General features: G+C 44.4%; 1 protein-coding gene across 4 annotated transcripts in view; it reads left to right on the top strand.

Annotated features, from left to right (window-relative positions):
• Nucleotides 1–16,625, top strand: part of Cdk12 (cyclin dependent kinase 12) — a 74,733-nt gene extending 58,108 nt beyond the window's left edge. For 2 of the 4 annotated variants that reach the window (XM_075990850.1, XM_075990854.1), the window contains 5 exons: nt 5,862–5,963; nt 6,593–6,711; nt 10,319–10,426; nt 14,519–14,625; nt 14,973–16,625. In XM_075990850.1, coding sequence (XP_075846965.1) covers nt 5,862–5,963; nt 6,593–6,644 — 154 coding nt within the window. In that variant the 3' untranslated portion in view covers nt 6,645–6,711; nt 10,319–10,426; nt 14,519–14,625; nt 14,973–16,625. Of the gene's footprint in view, nt 1–5,861; nt 5,964–6,592; nt 6,716–10,318; nt 10,427–14,518; nt 14,626–14,972 lie in introns of all 4 variants that reach the window. The other 2 variants (XM_075990852.1, XM_075990853.1) reach the window with 2 other exon arrangements.
• Nucleotides 16,626–18,390: the final 1,765 nt, after the last annotated feature.

Below are 18,390 nucleotides of genomic sequence, written 5' to 3'. Positions count from 1 at the left end.
GCCTCCCAAGTGCTGGATTAAAGGTGTGTACCATCACAACTGCTTTTGGTGTTTTGATTCTTGGGCAAATGAAACCAAAAGTTGGAAGGAATAAAAGAGAAATGTCTTTGAAGATCCTGAGCTATGTGCAAGAGATAAAGGGAATGGTAGGCTACCTTTTCCTCTGTAATCAATCACAAGGATAATCTAAAATAAGTGAAGAATCAACATTTTAGGATGAGATTGGGCTAAGGAAATAATCACTGCTCATTTGAAAGGAGCGTATAACTTCCACTATTCTAAAATGATAATTAGGGGCAGGTTTTACAAGGAGAAAGATTACACCTGGCATTAGAATTGATTTCCATTCTAGAAATTTGGATTATCTGAGAATATAGGATTAATTTTAGCTATAATAGGGAATAGGGCCCGAACATGGTTAAGCGAATCTATAATCCCAGAATATGGAAGGCAGAGGCAAGAGGGTCAGAAGTTTAAGGTTATCCTCAGCTACGTAGAGAATTCAAGCCCATTGTGGAACGTGTGAGGTCCTGCTTTCTTTTTTTATGAGACAAGGTCTCACTATATAACTCTGGCCGTCCTGGCACTCAGTACATAGACTAGGATTTCATGCAGAGATCTGCCTCTCTGCCTCGCAGGTGCTCAGTTAAAAGTGTATGCCACCACAGCCCAAGAGATCCTGATTTTTGTTGTTTGGGTTTTTTTTTTTTTTTTGTTTTGTTTTGTTTTTCAATACAGGGTTTCTCTGTGTAGCTTTGGAGCCTGTCCTGGAATTTGATCTGTAGACCAGGCTGGGATGTGTGAGATTCTGTTTTGCTTTTTTGTGAGACAGGGTCTCACTTATATAGCTCTAGCTGTCCTGAAACTCACTACATAGACTAGGATCTCATACTGCCTCTGCCTCCCGAGTGCTAGGATTAAAGGCATGTACCACCACTGCCTTGCTGAGATGCTATTAAAAAAAAATGAGTTTTCATCCTTAAGGTGTCCTTAAAGAAAATGTTTAAATATTATGAGTCAATGAGGTAATTTTGTGTGTGTGTGTTTTGCCTTCATGTATGTCTGCACCGTGTGTGTTGCCTAGTGTGTGGGCAGAAGAGGTCATCAGATCCCTTGGTACTGGAGTTAAAGATAATTGTGAGCTGCCTTGCAGGTACTGGGAATCAAACCTGGGTTCTCTGGAAGAGCAGCCAGTGTTCTTAACCACCGAGCCATCTCTCCAGCTTCTCCCTTTATTTTTGTTTGAAATCATGAAACTGAATTTGTAATTTATTTTCTCTTCGAGACAGGGTTTCTCTGTGTAGCCCTGCCTGTCCTGGAACTCACTCTGTAGACCAGTCTGACCTTGTACTTGGTGATCTGCCTGCCTCTGTCTCCTAAATGCTGGGATTAAAGGTGTGTACCACCACTACCTTACCTAAATTTATAGTTTGGAAAGATCTGATGACCTTTGGAGCAGGTGGCAACCTGAAAGTTGACAGAGATACAGTGTCCAGAGAGTTATGCCATGACAGCACCTTCATTGAGAAGCAGGAATATCATTAGTTACGTCATGTCCTGAATACAGGACAGCATGATAAGCAAGAACACCAAGAGAAGGTCCCACCTTTAGAAAGCTTCTGGACTTAGTGAGAGAGATGAGTCTTACACCTGTCTGAGGTATGGGGAATTGATATTTTTTGTTTAGTTTGCTGTGCTTTTCCATTTGAGACAGACTTGAGACAAAGGCTGTGTCACCTAGACGAGCTTCAACTGTAGTCCAGAATGGCCTCATAATTCTACCTCAAGAGCTTGCTGATTTAAGAACATGTATTTTATAAGTCTGTAGATAGTTGTGCAGGTTATGAAGTAAGCCTAAACCCTAAGAAGAAGCCAAAGCAAAGAAATAAGTAGAAAAGGTAGAAATAATCAGAATGACTCTTTGAAAGTAATGGGCTGGAGAGATGGCTCAGAGGTTAAGAGCACTGGCTGCTCTTCCAGAGGTTCTGAGTTCAATTCCCAGCAACCACATGGTGGCTCACAACCATCTATAATGAGATCTGGCTCCCTCTTCTGATTTGCAGGCATATATACAGACAGAACACTGTATACATAATAAATAAATATTAAAAAAAAAGTAAAGATGGCAAGACATAGCTCATAGTCCCAAGTAATTTTTAGGGACCCAAGTAGCTCCAGTCCCACTGTCCCTTTGTGACTTTGGGGAGAAAGAAAACATGGGTTCTGTGCCCCATATAAGAAGATCATCTTACTAGCATGGTGGAGGGAGTGGGAGAAGAGGGCATTATGTGTGTTCTCTGTGAGGACTGGAACGAAAAAGATGTATTAAGAAATGAAGTTCAAGAACCAATTTTACTGGCCTGAAATAGGATTCAGAATTTGGTTTGTTCAGGAGTGATAAAGAATAAAGCAGAGTGAGCTAAAAAAATTATACTGAAACCTTTTGTAACTTTACTGGGCCAAGGAAACAGTTCTTTAGGATGCTTTTATTCTTATCCAAACTTGAGGCACTAAGGACTTACATTAGAGTGGAACTAGGGGAATCCAAAGGATAGGAGTTAGGCTTGCTAGCAGCATGGGTGTGAATGGAATGGATGGAAGGTGGGTTCCAGATGAGGATCCCAGGACACAGTTGAGCTGTTGGTATAAGTTAGGTGAGAGGTGGCTGCTTTGTGTTTTAAGAAGCAGGTGATTGCTAGCCAAATGCAATGTGCCTTTGTTTGGTTTTACAGATGGTAGGACCAGGCCCTGCCAAGGGAGGACAGTAGAGCATGTGCTGTGTCCAGATGTGCCCAGTACCTGCCCCAAGAAAGTCTGGATCTGGGAAAGAAAATAGAGGGTTTTGTTTGGTTGGTTTTTGGGTTGTTTTATTTTTGTCTGTTTCTTCCCCTTCAATGCTTTGAAAATGGGAATTGACTAGCCTGTGGCAGCATGTGCCTGTGGAAGCACAATTCTCTGGTTTGATTCTTGGAAGGCCTTTTTCTGTCCCTCCCTGGGGGTCATTTGTATCTCTGGTTCCTGTTCCCAGAGCCATAAAGTGGGAGCCCCCATTTATTAATTGGGTTGGGACTGGGGAGGGGGTCGGCAGGGGACTCTTTAGTGCAGCAGGCGGGGGTCTTCCCGAATGAGCCCATTAGCCAGCCCCAACGGCAGCTGAAACGGGGCCGCAGCCAAGTCCTCTCAGTTTCAAAAACCCTCCATCGCCTGCAGCAGATCAGAACAAGGCCTGCGGGAGCCCTTAGCTTCTGATTGCAGCTGTGAGGAAGGACAAAACAATTTATAGGAAGCCAAGTAGCTCCTGTCTCACTGTCTATTCCTTTCTGACTTTGGAGAGAAAGGAGGCTGGGATGCCGTGTCCACTCCTACTAAGGCTTCTTGCAGGCATATACAGGCCCACAGTAGGAAAGCAGGAGTGTGTGGGCTTTGATACTTATTTCTCTGCTATGGGTGTATTTACATGGCCTTTCTTCCCATCTACACACACTAATGTTGTCCACTACTTATATGGGGTTCCCTAGGGAAAACCCAAGTGTATGTTTAGTCTGGCAACTTGAGGGTGGGGAGACACAGTCTCCTGTTTGCTTTGTCAAGATCAAAATTAGATCTTAGATCCCTTCCTTAACTTTTCCTCTTACAAGGACTTGGCACTTAAAGGAAGAACTCTTAGGATTCATTTTTCCCCTTTAGTCAAAGTATATTAGAAAAGCATATACTACAGGGGTACTTCTTCCTACAGGGTATAGAGAAGAGTGACAGGCACAGATACCAAAGGGGATGAAGGAGCATTTAGGTCTTGCTTGCACTTTACTGAATTGAAACATAGATTTCCAGAGCTAGAAAAGAGGTCATGTAGTCCAGCCTGTCCTTTTAGAGCAAGATGCTAAGGCTTAAGGAAGGAAAGTCTGTCTCATCCACAGTCATGCAGTGAGACTGTTGAGCCATCTATGACAAGCTCCCAGAGGCAGAATTTTAACCTACATGAGTATCAAGTTTTCAACTGTTAGATTGCCTATTCCTGATAACCCAAAGCTACTTCAAGAAAGAAGAAACTTGAGATCCTGAAAGGGGAAAGACATTGAGAAGAACTAAAAGTACATTTAAAGTCATTAGTATGAAACTATGTCATGTATTTCTGTCTTCAAGAATAATCTTTTAGTGACCAAGTGTGGTGACATATACCTTTAATCCCGTGGGTAGAGACAGGCAGATCTTGAAGTCAGCCAAGGCTACGTAGTGAGACCCTGTCTTAAAGAACTGAGACTCATTCTGGGCCAGTAAGATAGCTAAGCTTGCAAAGTTGCCTGCTGTCAAGCCTAACAAATTGAGATCCATCCCCAGGACTTACGTGATGGAGCAAGAGAACCAGCTCCTGCAAGTTGTCCTCTGACCTCCACAAATGCACTGTGGCACTGGCACCCCTCATGTACATGTATCATAAACAATGTGATTTTTTTTTAAAAAAATCTCTCAATGACATACAAATGATAGATAGATAGATAGATAGATAGATAGATAGACAGACAGACAGACAGACAGACAGACAGACAGACAGACAGATGATAGATAGGATCTACTTTATTGGGGAAAAAGTGGAAAAAGTGATAGCCACAGCCAAAGATCCAAATGCTGTTAGTTACCCCAAATTTTCAAAGAACCCTTAGCCACAAAGTAGGAGGACTGATAGTTGGAAAAGATCCTCAGAGGCAACATGAAAAATTCATACTAAATGTCATCTCAGGCTCTTTGGCATTATAATAAAGATATGTTGAAAAGAATCAAAATGTATATATAGAGAAAGCCCTTCTTTAAGGCAAGACTGGGAGCAGGTGTCTATGAATGGGATATGGAATTATAGGATTCAAGGCAAAACAAACTACTCTCAGATTCAAGACAGTTGAATATTCTACTTCTATTTGTAGGCAGGGGAAAGCAGTGTTTGGTGTTCTTGGACCATGTATAAGGAAAAGTGTTTCACAGTGGTCAGAGCTCTAAATAGGTTTAACAAGTGGGACAGGTTCTGTAAGTCATCTCATCCTGGAGCTGTGTCTACTGCCCTTTCCTATGATTGCTTTCCCTGGACATAGGAAATTGGGAGCCTGTAATAGTAAGGAGGGAAATGCTGAAGGAAGCAGAGAAACACTGGGCAACTTGGAGATAGGTATGGGCTGTGTTAGGGAATCTGCCAAGTGGATATCATCTGGATAACAAAGGGGTAAATCCCATTATATCAGTTACAGTTAGTCTATTGCACTACAGTTGGTAGAATGGAGGAATGTGGGGTTGATCCCCATGCAAAGGCTTTGTCCCTTCCTAGGAAATGAATGATAGACCTACTTGCCCAAATTGCATCAAGTCTGCTCCTACAAACCTTTCTGTTTCATAATCAGGGCCATTTTCTGCCTCAGAACTCCTCTTAAAGAAACTTTGTTGGACATGAGAACCTTAAATCCAAGATGGTGATCTGGTCTAAAATTAGGTTGCCTCCTCCAAATGACAGACTTGCATTAACTGTGTATTAACACTAATGCTCATTGCCCTTTATAGTAATTCCGTGTTTCACAGCTTCTATTTCTATTGAATTTCCCGATACATGTTTAAGTATTGGAATTGATTTTGCACTTTATCAGCCTGGGAGCTAGTTCCTTGGAAGTAGGAACCTGAAACAGTCAACTCCTCTGAAAGCATTCTTAAGATTCATCTGACAATTTTGGGGGAATTCAAGCTTAAGAGAATTGTAAAACAGTAACTATCACACTATCGCTGGAGGCTGTCAACACTGTAATCTGTGCATGACCAAAGACCCTCTTGGTTGTCTGGTCTCTTGTCTCATGTCTCATATAGCCTCTTACTTTTCTTTACAGATGGCAGCAACAGGAATGGCCCCTGAAGAACTCGGGGACATCCGTCAGTTACCTTGCATCCAGAGCCTGTCAAACAGTCTCATCCACAATACTTGAAGTCAGGTATTGAAGTCTTAAGGACTTAAAGTCAGTCAGAAGCCACTAGCCTGATTTTACATGGAGTAGCACCTCACTCATGGCCAGGGAAGTTTCTCCTGAGATCTCCAGAAGGGTTCCAGAGCTTTTTATTTGGCCTGTTCTGGGGTCCTACCTTCTAGTTACTAAGTTCTCTTCCAGCTAGAATGGGTGAGCCCCTCCCTAGCAGTAGCGGTCACTTCGTTCCTGTGTTGAGATACTCCTCTGCAGTTGAGTACCAACATTGTTATTCTGTGACAGTCAGTCTCTTTTTTTGTTTTTGTTTTTGTTTCTGTTTTCTGAGACAGGGTTCTCTGTAGCTTTGGTGCCTGTCCCGGAACTACCTCTTGTAGACCAGGCTGGCCTTGAACTCCCAGAGATCCGCGCGCCTCTGCCTCCGGAGTGCTGGGATTAAAGGCGTGCGCCACCACCGCCCGGCTACAGTCAGTCTCTTTAGGATAGATATCTCACTTGCCTATACCCCTTCATACACTAAATACTTTTTTCTCAAAAAAAAAAAAAAAAAAACTTTTTTTTTGTTTTCTATCTTTAAGTCAAGATAGGACAGTACTATCTCTTCTCGTTTCCTCTAACCACCTTCATTACCTTCTTTCTAGGTTCAGTGGAAGATTCTACCTATCCAGATACTGCCTGAGGCACCCGAAGTAGAGGCCTGCAGCCTGCCTCCTCTGTCTTCAGTACTCAGAACCAGCACCTCCACCTTCCTTCCCTGCTAGTAGGTTGTGCTGTTTCACCCACCTCTCAAATGATGACCTCTCTCTGTCTCTCTCTCGTGTCTGTTTCTCTCCCTTCCTCCACCCCTCATATGAGATGGGTCTATAGGTTCTACATTTAGCTTCTCAAGGAATTGTTCAGTGTCTCCACAAAGGGAAGTCATTTGTCACTCAGCTCTTTGTCTTAGTAATCTCCAAGTCTTAGTCTTTATAGGCCCTCTTCTAATGCCCGTCACATTTTCTGTAACTAGAACCATTTCCTCATTTAGGAAGGGACCAGTAAACAGAGTCTTTGACTCTGGTGAAAAATGACCCAGTAACAAATACCCTTTCTCTTGGAAGCTGCAAGTCTGAAGGCCCACTGGGGAAAGTACCTAGATCTTAGATCTTTTGAGAGTATTTATCTAGTGTCTGTTCTTAGGATCAGCATCTTAGGCCAGGCAGTGGTGATACACACTTTTAATCCCAGCACTCAGGAGGCAGAGGCAGGTGGATCTCTGAATTTGAGGCCAGCCTGGTCTGTAGAGCTAGTACTGGGACAATCAGGGCTATACAAAGAAACCCTGCCTCAAACAACAACAGCAGAAGGACCAGCATCTTACCCCACATACCTCAGGGAGTAAAAAAGGAATAACTGTAGGGTGGAATCAACCACTAGTGTTGCTGTTTTAAAAGCAAGGGTGACCACTTTATTCTGGGGCCTGTGGAGAGTTATAAGGGGGTGAGAGCATCTTCCTGCCTCCTGGATGCTAGAGATGACACTGCCTTATCCTTTTGACTCTCTGGCCCCTTTCTCAGCAGTGTTTTCCTCACTTCTGCAACCCAGACAGCCAAAGCAACAGGCCTGGATAAGTGTCTAAGTCAGGTGCTACTTCCCCTGGGAGCATGTATGACAGAGTAAGAGAGATGAAGTAGATGTTAGGAAGCAGGAGCTATCCCAGGAAGTAGTCAGGTAGCAGGAGCTATCCCAGGAAGTAGTCAGGTAGCAGGAGCTATCCCAGGAAGTAGTCAGGTAGCACATATACTAAATGTTTAGTTCCTTGTTTAGTCATTAGAGAGCACCAGCACCTACCTCAAAGCAGTCTACCCAGTAGAGCAACTGCAGTTCTGATTTCTACCACACGAGGGCACTGCTGGCCAATTAAAACTCAAGTCCCTCCGAAACAGTTGAATGAGGGCACTCTTTCCAGGGACAGGATCAGAACACTCCCGGAGAGCCAGAGAACCTGGACCAGAAGCCAGAAAAAATAACTACCACTTGTTACTTCTTTAAAATGACCCAAGGCCTATTCACTTGGCCCTTCAGGCCTGCTAATTGAGTAGGTGCCTAGCTGAACGTAGAATTTCCAGGTACTCTCTCTTTAAGGTAGGCCATTCCTGACTCCAGCTGTCAAACCCACTGCCTCCTTGCCCCAAAGATGTTGAGTTGCAGTCCAGGAGGGTGGGAATGGTTATATTGTAGAGGGGGAAAAGTTTTTTTACAAATATTCAAAGAAAAGTATCTTTGATGGTGAGAAAGTATTGAGAAACTGAAAACCGAGAAAATGGGTTATCTCATCTCCCACGTGACACCCTCTCCAACACAAATTTACAGAATTCAAGTCTAGTAGATCTTTGTATCTGATCAGGCAAAGCACATCCAGGACTCCAGAGAGCTCTGAGCCAAAAATATATCAGAAAACAGCATGAGGGGGACTGCTTTGGCGATGAGCCTCATGTCTACCCTATGCCGTGTCATGGCTCTGCTGGGCATGCCAAGTGACGTGGGCCCTATGGGACTGAGGACTCCACAGTTTACCCTCAGACGGCCTTCCAGAATGAACAGGCTTAGGGAAATGACAGAGGTCTTCCTCCTTCCCCCATGCCTGAAGGCCCCTCCCCAGGAGGACAGCTTGATTAAACAGTCGGTGCTGCTGGAATTACTGCACAGCTGGTGCTCCCCCCAGCACCCTGAGCAGAGCAGCAGTGCAGATTAAAATCTCCAATTAGCGTTAAAGTGAAGTGAGGAGGTGCGGAGGCTGCCAAGGCAGCCAGGCCAAAACCCTGAGTTGGCACCCTCGCTTCTACCTAATTCTGAACGCCACCCTTAGTCCTTCCTAACAGTGTCTAGTGTCTGTTAGACTTGTGTCACTTGGGGCCAGAGGAGGACCTTGGGTTGGAAGCAGATACCTTGCCTGGCAAGATGCTAAGACTCCATAGGAAGGAAGAAAATGAGATCATCAGTGACTGTCAAGGAGCTGCCCTGTGCGCAGCCTACTAGGCAGCCAGGCCATGGTCACATGACGATGCTACTGCTGCTGTTTTTTGCTTAGAGAAAGAACCAACAGGAAAGGCCTTTCTGAGTTTTTTATCTAAGGTACTCTGGGGCATGGTATTCACATGAGCATTCATCTGTGTATATATTTTATCCTATCTGACCCATCTGTTCCCACACAAATTATGGCTCCTTCCTTCCTCTCTCCATACTTTTCCCAGCTTTCTTGTAGGCAGGGGTAGACATAGCCAAGCTCAAGAGCATCACCACGCCTTGACATCTGGGTCCCAGTCAGTTTCCCTTTATCTTCCTAGTTTGGGAAATATCTGAGGTATACCAAGATGAATCAGACCCTTCCCACCCCTGAACATCTTTTCCACACCAAAGATCCCTCTGCCATTTACACTTGTGCTCCTCGCCTATCAGACCCAGAAGCAGGGCAGTACCGCTAACCATATGATTGCCCTCTGCCCCTTTAAGAGAAGTGGAGGTGGTGGGTACCCAGATGACTTAACCTACTCACACCTCCAGAAATTAGACACCAGGGCATGGTGCCACCCTCCCAGACTGGCACATGCTACCCTGGCAGAGGTTCAAGCACACACACCCCCATGTCATACTCCTACCCTATGTCTTCCTCTACTCCCTCTCTCCACATCTTTTTTTTTTTCTCAGCTCAAAGCACAGCTGAGCCTTAAAAGGGGGGTGAGGGTGGAAAGACCAAGCTGGGGCAGGGGGGTGTAGAGCGCCAATAGCACGTTTTCACCTGCCATTTAATTGGATGTATTTTTAATTAATGGGACCTCAGGGACCAACATGAGACAATCTGATCTCTGAATAGGGACAGGGGAGGGATTGGATAAGGGAGGAGGATTGGGCCACTGGGTGCGGTTACCAAGAACCCGGGCCCATCAATCACTGGCCACTTTGCGTTCTGGCATGGAGAACAGTGAGGTGGAGGAGGAGGGGAGGCACTGGGGAAAGGTGCCAGGATTTCCCCCCAACTGCCAGGATCTCCAAAAGAGATGGAATTGTGCTGATTGACTCAGGTCTGCAGCCTAAATTTATAGCCAAAATAGTAAGTAAGGCTGTTTACTTGCTCCTACAGTTGAGTATAAGATTATGAAAGGGAAGTGAGTTAAACTTAGAAGACCCTGAAGAGAGAGAATAAGAGCTAGGGACTGTAGACCTGGGACTGTGGTCAAGAAGAGAGTTTGGGGCCCATTCTGCACATTTCTATGGGAAATAAGTGCCATAGAGGTTACAGGCAAAACGGCAGGGTCTGAATCTAAGAGTCTTATTGTCGTAAGAAGGGAACTTGGAGCTCAACTTGCCTGACCCCCTTCATTGTACAGATATGGAATCCAAGACCCAGAGAGGAAGAACCAATGGAATCCTGCTCTGAAGTTGCTTTATGTTTTGGATTTGGAGAGTTCCTGGGAGCACAGGGCAAGAAAAAGTAGGTAGGTAAGGAGGGAAGAAAGCCAAACGAAAACTATAAGCATGATGTTCTGTCCTCCATGTGTCAAGTGACTCTTGTCACGGTCTCCTGAGTGCTGGAAGCAGTTTAGGAAGATCCAGCAGGTGCAGCTAATAAGGGAACATCCCCCTTTGTGCAGCCTGTTCCAGAGGACATTATCCATCTTTGCCTCCAGCCCCTCTCTATAAGATTTTGCCTTGTTTGTGGTGGTGCACGCCTTTAATCCTCCACTCAGGAGGCCGAGGCAGGCTGATCTCTGTGAGTTCAAGAGCAGCCTGGTCTACAGAGCAAGTTCCAGGACAGGCTCCAAAGCCACACAGAGAAACCCTCACTTGAAAAGCTAAAGAGAGAGAAAAAAGAAAGGAATTCATGCAGTATTCTGGTCTTGGAATCTTGGGCCCCTTCTGGCTCTTGTAGTGTTGATTTATCCTAAAGAGAAGGGCACATTTCCAGCTGTCTATATCCCCCGTTCCGTTATTTCCTTCACTGCTCGTATGCTAGGGCCAGGGAAAGAAGGGTGAATGGAGGTAAACAGAGGGCTTTCCTACCAAGTTGCCAAAGGTGGTATTCTCAGCATTCTTTTCTTTTCTCAAAATCTTCAACATTTGTTGATCTGTGGAGGCTAAACTGGGCTGGAGGCAAGGATAGGATACAGGGTTAGCAGGCAATACCAATAGAATCTGCCACACTCTCCAGCTCTCATTCTTAACTTCCTTCCATCCCTAGAACTGTCTTCGATAAGCTTAGTAATCTGTTTTTACACTCAGGTCTTTGAGAAAAGCAGGATCTGATCTACCTTAGATTGTCAGAGGCGGTCATGGTCTGATACAGACAGAGTGAGAGGCCCTCATATCTCCCTAGGATGATCTGATAAAAACCCTTCTAGACCCCTTCCTGCTTCCAAGTGCCTCAGGGCTGTCCATAGCTGGAAATTGTGCCAAAGGCTGTGCCAAAGGCTGTCCTGTCAGGGAGATGAGGAAGAAGAGAATATAGGATGTCCACATTTTAGAACTGAGACCAAGGACTGGAGAGATGGTTTAGCCATTAAAGGCTAGGCTCATGGGGGCTGAGGAGATAGCTCAATGGTTAAGAGCACTGACTGCTCTTCCAGAGATCCCAAGTTCAATTCCCAGCAGCCACGTGGTGGCTCACAACCATCTATAATGAGATCTGGTTCTTCTGGTATGCAGGTAGAACACTGCATCATAATAATATACATAAGAATCGTAATCATTGGGGCTGGAGAGATAGCTCAGCGGTTAAGAGCATTGCCTGCTCTTCCAGAGGTCCTGAGTTCAATTCCCAGCAACCACACGGTGGCTCACAACCATCTGTAATGGGGTCTGGTGCTCTTTTCTGTCCTGTAGGCAGACACACAGACAGAATATTGTATACATAATAAATAAATAAATATTTAAAAAAAAAAGAATCGTAATCATTTAAAAAAAAAAAGGCTATGCTCACAACCAAAAATTTAAGAACTGAGACCTATAGTTCATCTTTGGGACTGGCTGCTCAATGTAGTTCAGGACATTCAAAGTGAATACTGTGTGGGGATAGGTGGCTCTTCACGGAGCTGTTGTTTCTAGTCTAGAACACAGAGCAGTGAAGATTAGCACACAACAAAGGAGGGAAGGTAGCTACTTTCCTTTTTGCTCTTGGTAATTGGTTCACAGTGTACTGGCGGCATAGGGAAGCATTCACTCTACATTCTGGATGTTCTCTGAGGAATAGAGCTGCTCCAATTCTACCAGGTCTGCCATTTACTCCCAAGGTCGTCCTGGGGTCTTAGATCTATTGCCTTAAGTCCATGACTAGAGCCTGCTCTGAAGTCCAGAATAAACTCAGGCTCTTTGTAGAAAAATACTTAGATAGGACATGCATATGGTAGCAGTATCCAGAATTCCCTGTCTTCTAGAATAAGTCAGCATTGGCCTAGCATTTAGATTTTACTCTAATGAGGCCCCTTTCTTCCTTTTCCCTTCAGTTTTCCCATGGGTTTAGAGTACGTCTGGAAATCTGAACCTCTCATCCTGATATTATTATACAAACTGGGCGGTGGTGGTGCACGCCTTTAATCCCTGCACTCAGGAGGCAGAGACAGGCGGATCTCTGTGAGTTCAAGAGCAGCCTGGTCTACAAGAGCTAGTTCCAGGACAGGCTTCAAAGCCACAGAGAAACCCTGTCTCAAAAAACCTAAAAAGAGCCGGGCGGTGGTGGCGCACGCCTTTAATCCCAGCACTCGGGAGGCAGAGGCAGGCGGATCTCTGTGAGTTCGAGATCAGCCTGGTCTACAGAGCTAGTTCCAGGCCAGGCTCCAAAGCCACAGGGAAACCCTGTCTCGAAAAACTAAAAAAAAAAAAAAAAAAAAAAAAAACCTAAAAAGAAAGAAAGAAAAGAAAAGAAAGAAAAAGAAAGAAAGGAAGGAAGAAAGAAAGAAAGCTATTATAACATTATAACAGATCTCCCTATATCTTGCAGAGTCATAGTCAGAAAGGAAAGCAGAGAAAGGCATTGACAGAGGTACCAGTGCTATGGTGCCAAAAAGAAACAACGGGCCAGAGATGAAGCCAGGAGGAGATGTCTGCTTCTGAAACAGCATACTTTTCCCATCTTCTTCCTTTTACATGCCGCTGAGGTGATAGGACCAAGTGTGCCAGCTCCCCTGGCTGGTGCGCCTATTCCACTGTGCAGGCAGCCAGGACTCTGCCCTGCACAGAGCACATATTAGGGTCTCACACTCTGTTGCTCACTCATCTCTGTCTGTGTTGCAGATTCCTAAGGATGAAATAGAGGCTGTGGCCCTGTGGTAGGACTTTGGTGTGCACTGGGACTCACTGGATACATACTTGCCTGTCTGTAAGAGGGGGTGGAAGAAGGCTGCTGCATCTCAGTAGAGCTTGAGGTTCTGGTGACTCACAGTAATGGGGGTGGTTCATGAAAACAACAGAGGGGAAGGGGGATCAAGTCTGCTAGAGTTTTCTTTTGCCCCAGTCCTGCCCACTCTGAGCTCTAGAGATGAAAAATCTCTCATCGAGATTAGGAGATGTCCCAGCTATGAAAGAAAGGGAGAGATGAGAAAGAAGTAAGCAGGAGATACTGAATTTTCCTAGTGAAGAAAGACTGAGACATCACCTGCTATCTCCACAGTCTACATGGAGAATATTTGACATCCGTTGTGGCAGGGCAGCCCAGAAATCCTGGGTTCCTTCCAAAAGAGAGGTTTTCCTGGCAAACAGCTATTACTATTGTTCCTCAGTAGCCTGCCTATGACTTTGTATATCCAGCTAACATAAAACTTGGGGCAAAGGAGGGGGGGGTTGTTGTTTATTTGTTTTTGAGACAATCTGATTATGGAGGTGGCCCAAGCCGGCCTCCAAAGTCTTCCAACGTGCTGTAACTATAAGCATGTACTACCATGCCTAATGCCAGAAATTTCTTTTTGAAGATTCTTTTATGTGCGTGGGTGTTTTGCCCGCATGTATGTCTGTATGTGAAATGTGTGTCTGGTGACTGTGCGGTGGCCAGAAGCGAGCAGCAGATTTTCTGGAACTGGAGTTACAGATGGTTGTGGGTGCTGGGAACTGAACCTGCATCTCTGCAAGAGCAGCAAATGCTCTTAACCACTCTGCCATCTCTTCAGCCACAATTTCTTAATAGAAAACCAAAAACAAAGCAAATACTACTACAAGGCCAGACCCAGGAAGGATTGCCACCTGTGCTTAGTGCTGTCCTCATGAGAACAGACAGGCACCTTGGACCAGAGAAGCATCCAGAGACACTGAGACTGCTGAGCAGGGTATTGATTGGTACAGGCTGGGAAGTGACCGTAGCCACCGATGTTCAGAAGTGCTGGCGTGTTCTCCCTCATTGCTCAGGTGTGCATCTCCATTGTCTCTCAGTCCCTGACTGGAATTGACAAAAAGAACAACAGAGATTTTGGATACTGGTATATCTAGGTACATGATAATAAACAACCTGAACTCTGGCCTCATAGAAGAGAGGCTTGGGTGGGTATTCTGTGATAGATTATGAGTTCTTGTTTATCTTTTTCTGTTCCTTTTATTGTTGGAAGCTCTACTTTCTAACTAGAATGAGGGTGCTCTTCCCATCTGCTGGTGATCCAGAAATGACTTTGGTTGGACAAGGACAGATTAACTATTCTTCACGCAGGAAGATGAGGTCAGTTTTCTTCTTCCTCCTTCCTGGCAGTGTAAGGAGCGCTGGGACCCATTACTAAAGCTTAATTCTGACCTAAGCTATCGTATCATCTGGCCCTGGATATAAAGCTTGTACTATGAGGGGAGCCTAGATATACAGTGAGGTATGGGCAGGAGTGGGGGACCTTAGCCCCAGGAAAGATACCGCATTCTCCTTGATCCTCTTCCTTCCCAAATCCCTTTCTTTACTCCCTTTCACCTCCCACTGGCCAGCTCAGTTCTTGGCCACCTGATTACCTCCGATCTGACCAGATATGGTAAGTAGTTATCCCTCCTTACACACACTTCCTTCCCCTTCTTTCTTCACAGCTGAGAGATAACTGAATTTGAATTGTTTCTACCACTGAATATCACAGGATCTGAATTATATTCCCAGCCTCTGCTGCCCAGCTTGACTCCACGACTGCCTTTGGATTGGGAAGCTCTCATCAGCCCCTGCAAGTATACCCAGGCCTAGACTGCTATGTTTATGGCATCAAGACCCTGCTCTGGAGTAGAGGGCGGCTTTAGAGGTGCAACTGGGGCCTTGGCCCTAAATGTGTGTATGCCTGTGCATTGGGCACACTGGTTTATTAGTGTTATTTCAGCATTGTGATGCAGGGAGAGTAAGTGTAACAGCTGCTCCTTGCTTGCAGTGTTTATTGTTACCTAGAGACAACCTCCTGGCTTTTTCCCAGATTCCCCCCCAAGCCCAGCCCCCTCCCTGCCCTGCCAACAATCCTGTTCTCTCCACACTGATGGGAAATTTATAGCTTGCCTATATCATACCATTAACTCTCTCCTGTCCATAGGGTATATGGGTCAAGGGAAACCAAAGTGGAGATTGGCATGCTTTGGGTCCAGAGTGAAATAATGTATAAAGAACAGGGGAGGAAGGAGAATTATTCTTCCATTCTATGTCCAATTTTAGGCCCCAGTTCTGCAATCCAAGTAGGTCTGACACTGCTTAGTTTATGAGATCAGATGAGATCAGTCACATTTGTGGTGGTAGGGCCATAACCCAGTTGATCTCCTGGCTCTTGTATGAGAAGAAAAGAAGAAAGAGTTTTGGATCTGGTCTTGACATCCCAAAAGAGCTCCTCTGGACCTAGCCTTGGGATCTTGACATCTTCCTGCCAAAATTATTCTCTTTCCTGACCATCTCTTTAGTCCTGAGAGACTTCAGACATTCTTGCAGCTGGCCTTCTTGATTTGATTGAAGTTCTCTTCTTCTGCTTGTCTTTCATGGTCCATTTTCTTGAATTGCTCTTAGTCTGATACCTTCGGGTAGATCCAAGTGACTGAGGAGAGAGAAGTGCTCTCCCTATTCATAATCTCAGCAGAGACAGACAGAACCCCTGCCATCTACTTAGGACTTTTCATAGGGGAGAGCCATGTACCTATTCACCATCCACATGGAAGCAGAAGAGAGAGAAAATGATTTTAATGGAAAGGGTTGAATTAAGCATATGAAAAAACTTACTCATGGAATGTAATGGTTCTCTTCATACTCTGTCCTTCTGCCTATAATGAATTTGTCTGTGCCTACCCAAGGAACATTGAGTAACATGGTTCTTTTTCCAGTTCTCCTTCACATAGATAGCCTCAGCGCAGTTTCCTCATAGTGCAGTACTCTTTGAGACTTTGAAATGTTGTTTTTAGGGTGGTTAGATTGCATTGCAGAGGCATTCCTGGGTTCTGGTACCAGCCATACTTCCCTAGTTTGAAATGCAAACGGCAGTAATCCCTTGAGAAGCCCACCTCCACATTCTTGGGTATGTCTTACATTTTTGTTCAAGTGCCTTTCTTTCTTTAACTGCAGTGATTAAAATCTCTTAATTCCATTGTTTCAGAACAAATTTAAAAAAAATAAATGCAAATAAACTATGTTTTTCAAGATTGTGACAATTTCATCAGAGTGTATAAAGCCTAATCCTCAAAAGGTCTCAGTCAGCAGTATTTAATACATTCAATTATTATTGTTTTTTGTCTGTTTTATTTTTATGTGTATGGGTCTGCTTGTTTGTCTGTGAACCATGTCTCTACCTGGTACCCACAGACATAAGAAGCTGTCATCAGATCTCCTGGAACTGGAGATACAGATTTGTTATAAGCTACCATGTGGATGCTAGGAGTCAACTCAGGTCTATCTCAAGAGTGATAAGTGCTCCTAATCCTGAGCCATCTCTCCAGCCCCAAATTCTACTGTCTTTATGAACTCGTAGACCTGACATTTTTTAAAGATTGCATGATTCCCTGAAGATTATTTCTATGTGTTTATGTGTACATACAAGCTTGGGAGATTGTCCAGACATTTCTTCATGATATGAAGGAAAGGTAGCAGTCCCCCTGTAGAGGAAGTAACCACAATCCCTCTTTTCATTTTTCCTAATTTCTGTCCCTCTATAGCCAAGAGAAAAGCCACTGTTTCCAGACTATATCTAAGCTTCATTCAGGATAGATCTGAGAGCAGTAGCCAATAAGAAGTATAGCAACTAGCACTTATCAGGTTTTTCTGTTTGTTAAATGTATTTATATACATTATCCTACTGTCTATCCACCAGGCATTTTACTGTGTGTATTTTGTATATATATGTTTAAAGTCTATTGTATTACCTAGACTTACTGAAAAATAGGGCTCACTTCCTATTGTTTGTTTTAAAGATTTACCTTGATTTATGTGTATGAGTATTTTCTTGCATGTCTGATGTCCACAGAGGCCAGAAGAAGGTGTTGGATCACCTGGAACTCAAGTTACAGATGATTTTGAGCTGCCATGTGGGTGCTGGGAAGCAAACCTGGGTCCTCTGCAAGAGCAAGTGCTTTTGCCAGATGTGGTGACCCCTGGTCTACAAAGCAAATGTCAGGAGAGCCAGGGCTACAAAGAGAAACCTTGTCTAGAAAAACAAAATAATAAGAAACAAGTGCTTCTGATTGTTTGTTTTGACACAGGATTTCTCCGTATAGCCCTGGCTGTTCTGGAACTAGCTCTAGACCAGGCTGACCTCAAACACAGATATCCACCTGCCTCTGCTTCCTGAGTAGGATTAAAGTCATGCCTTAGTTTAATTAATTAAAGCTTTTAGACTGAAGAGATGACGAAATGGTTAAGAGTACGTATTAACAAAATAATTTTATCTTGTGTATATGAATCTTTTAACTGCATGTATGTGTATGTATGTATGCCTTCAGGTATATGTAGAAGGTGTGGCAAAAGCTGACATTGGACCAGTGAATGCAGATCAACAACAGACAGACAAGGCAACCTGATACCATCAGGAAACTCCTTGAGGGGCCTCTCGCAGGCCCCCAAGCCAAAAGTGGCCCAGTCATTTTCAGTACCTGTAGAGGACATGTCTCACCAGGAAAATTAAATCCAGAGCCTTCTGTAAAGGACCATACTGTTTTAATGATGGCATAAACATGGAGGATTTATAAAGAAACTGCTTTGTGCCTGTTGATAGGGCAGAACGTAGGTAGGTGGGGAAAATTAAATGGAATGCTGGGAGGAGGAAAGCAGAGTGAGACAGCCACCATGGGGCCACCAGAGACAGACATGCCGAATCTTTCCCGGTAAGCCACTACCAAGTGGTGATATACAGATTAATAAAAATGGGTTAAATCAAGATGTGAGAGTTAGCCAATAAGAGGCTAAAACTAATGGTCCAAGCAGTGATTTAATTAATATAATTTCTGTGTGGTTATTTCGGGGCTAAGCGAGCCAGGCAGCTGGGATGAACAAGCAGGC

The sequence above is a fragment of the Microtus pennsylvanicus genome, chromosome 11 (genome assembly GCF_037038515.1).
Source record: "Microtus pennsylvanicus isolate mMicPen1 chromosome 11, mMicPen1.hap1, whole genome shotgun sequence".
Taxonomy (NCBI): domain Eukaryota; kingdom Metazoa; phylum Chordata; class Mammalia; order Rodentia; family Cricetidae; genus Microtus; species Microtus pennsylvanicus.
Note: the sequence above shows the minus strand (reverse complement) of the source record. Positions and strands in the feature narration are given on the sequence as shown.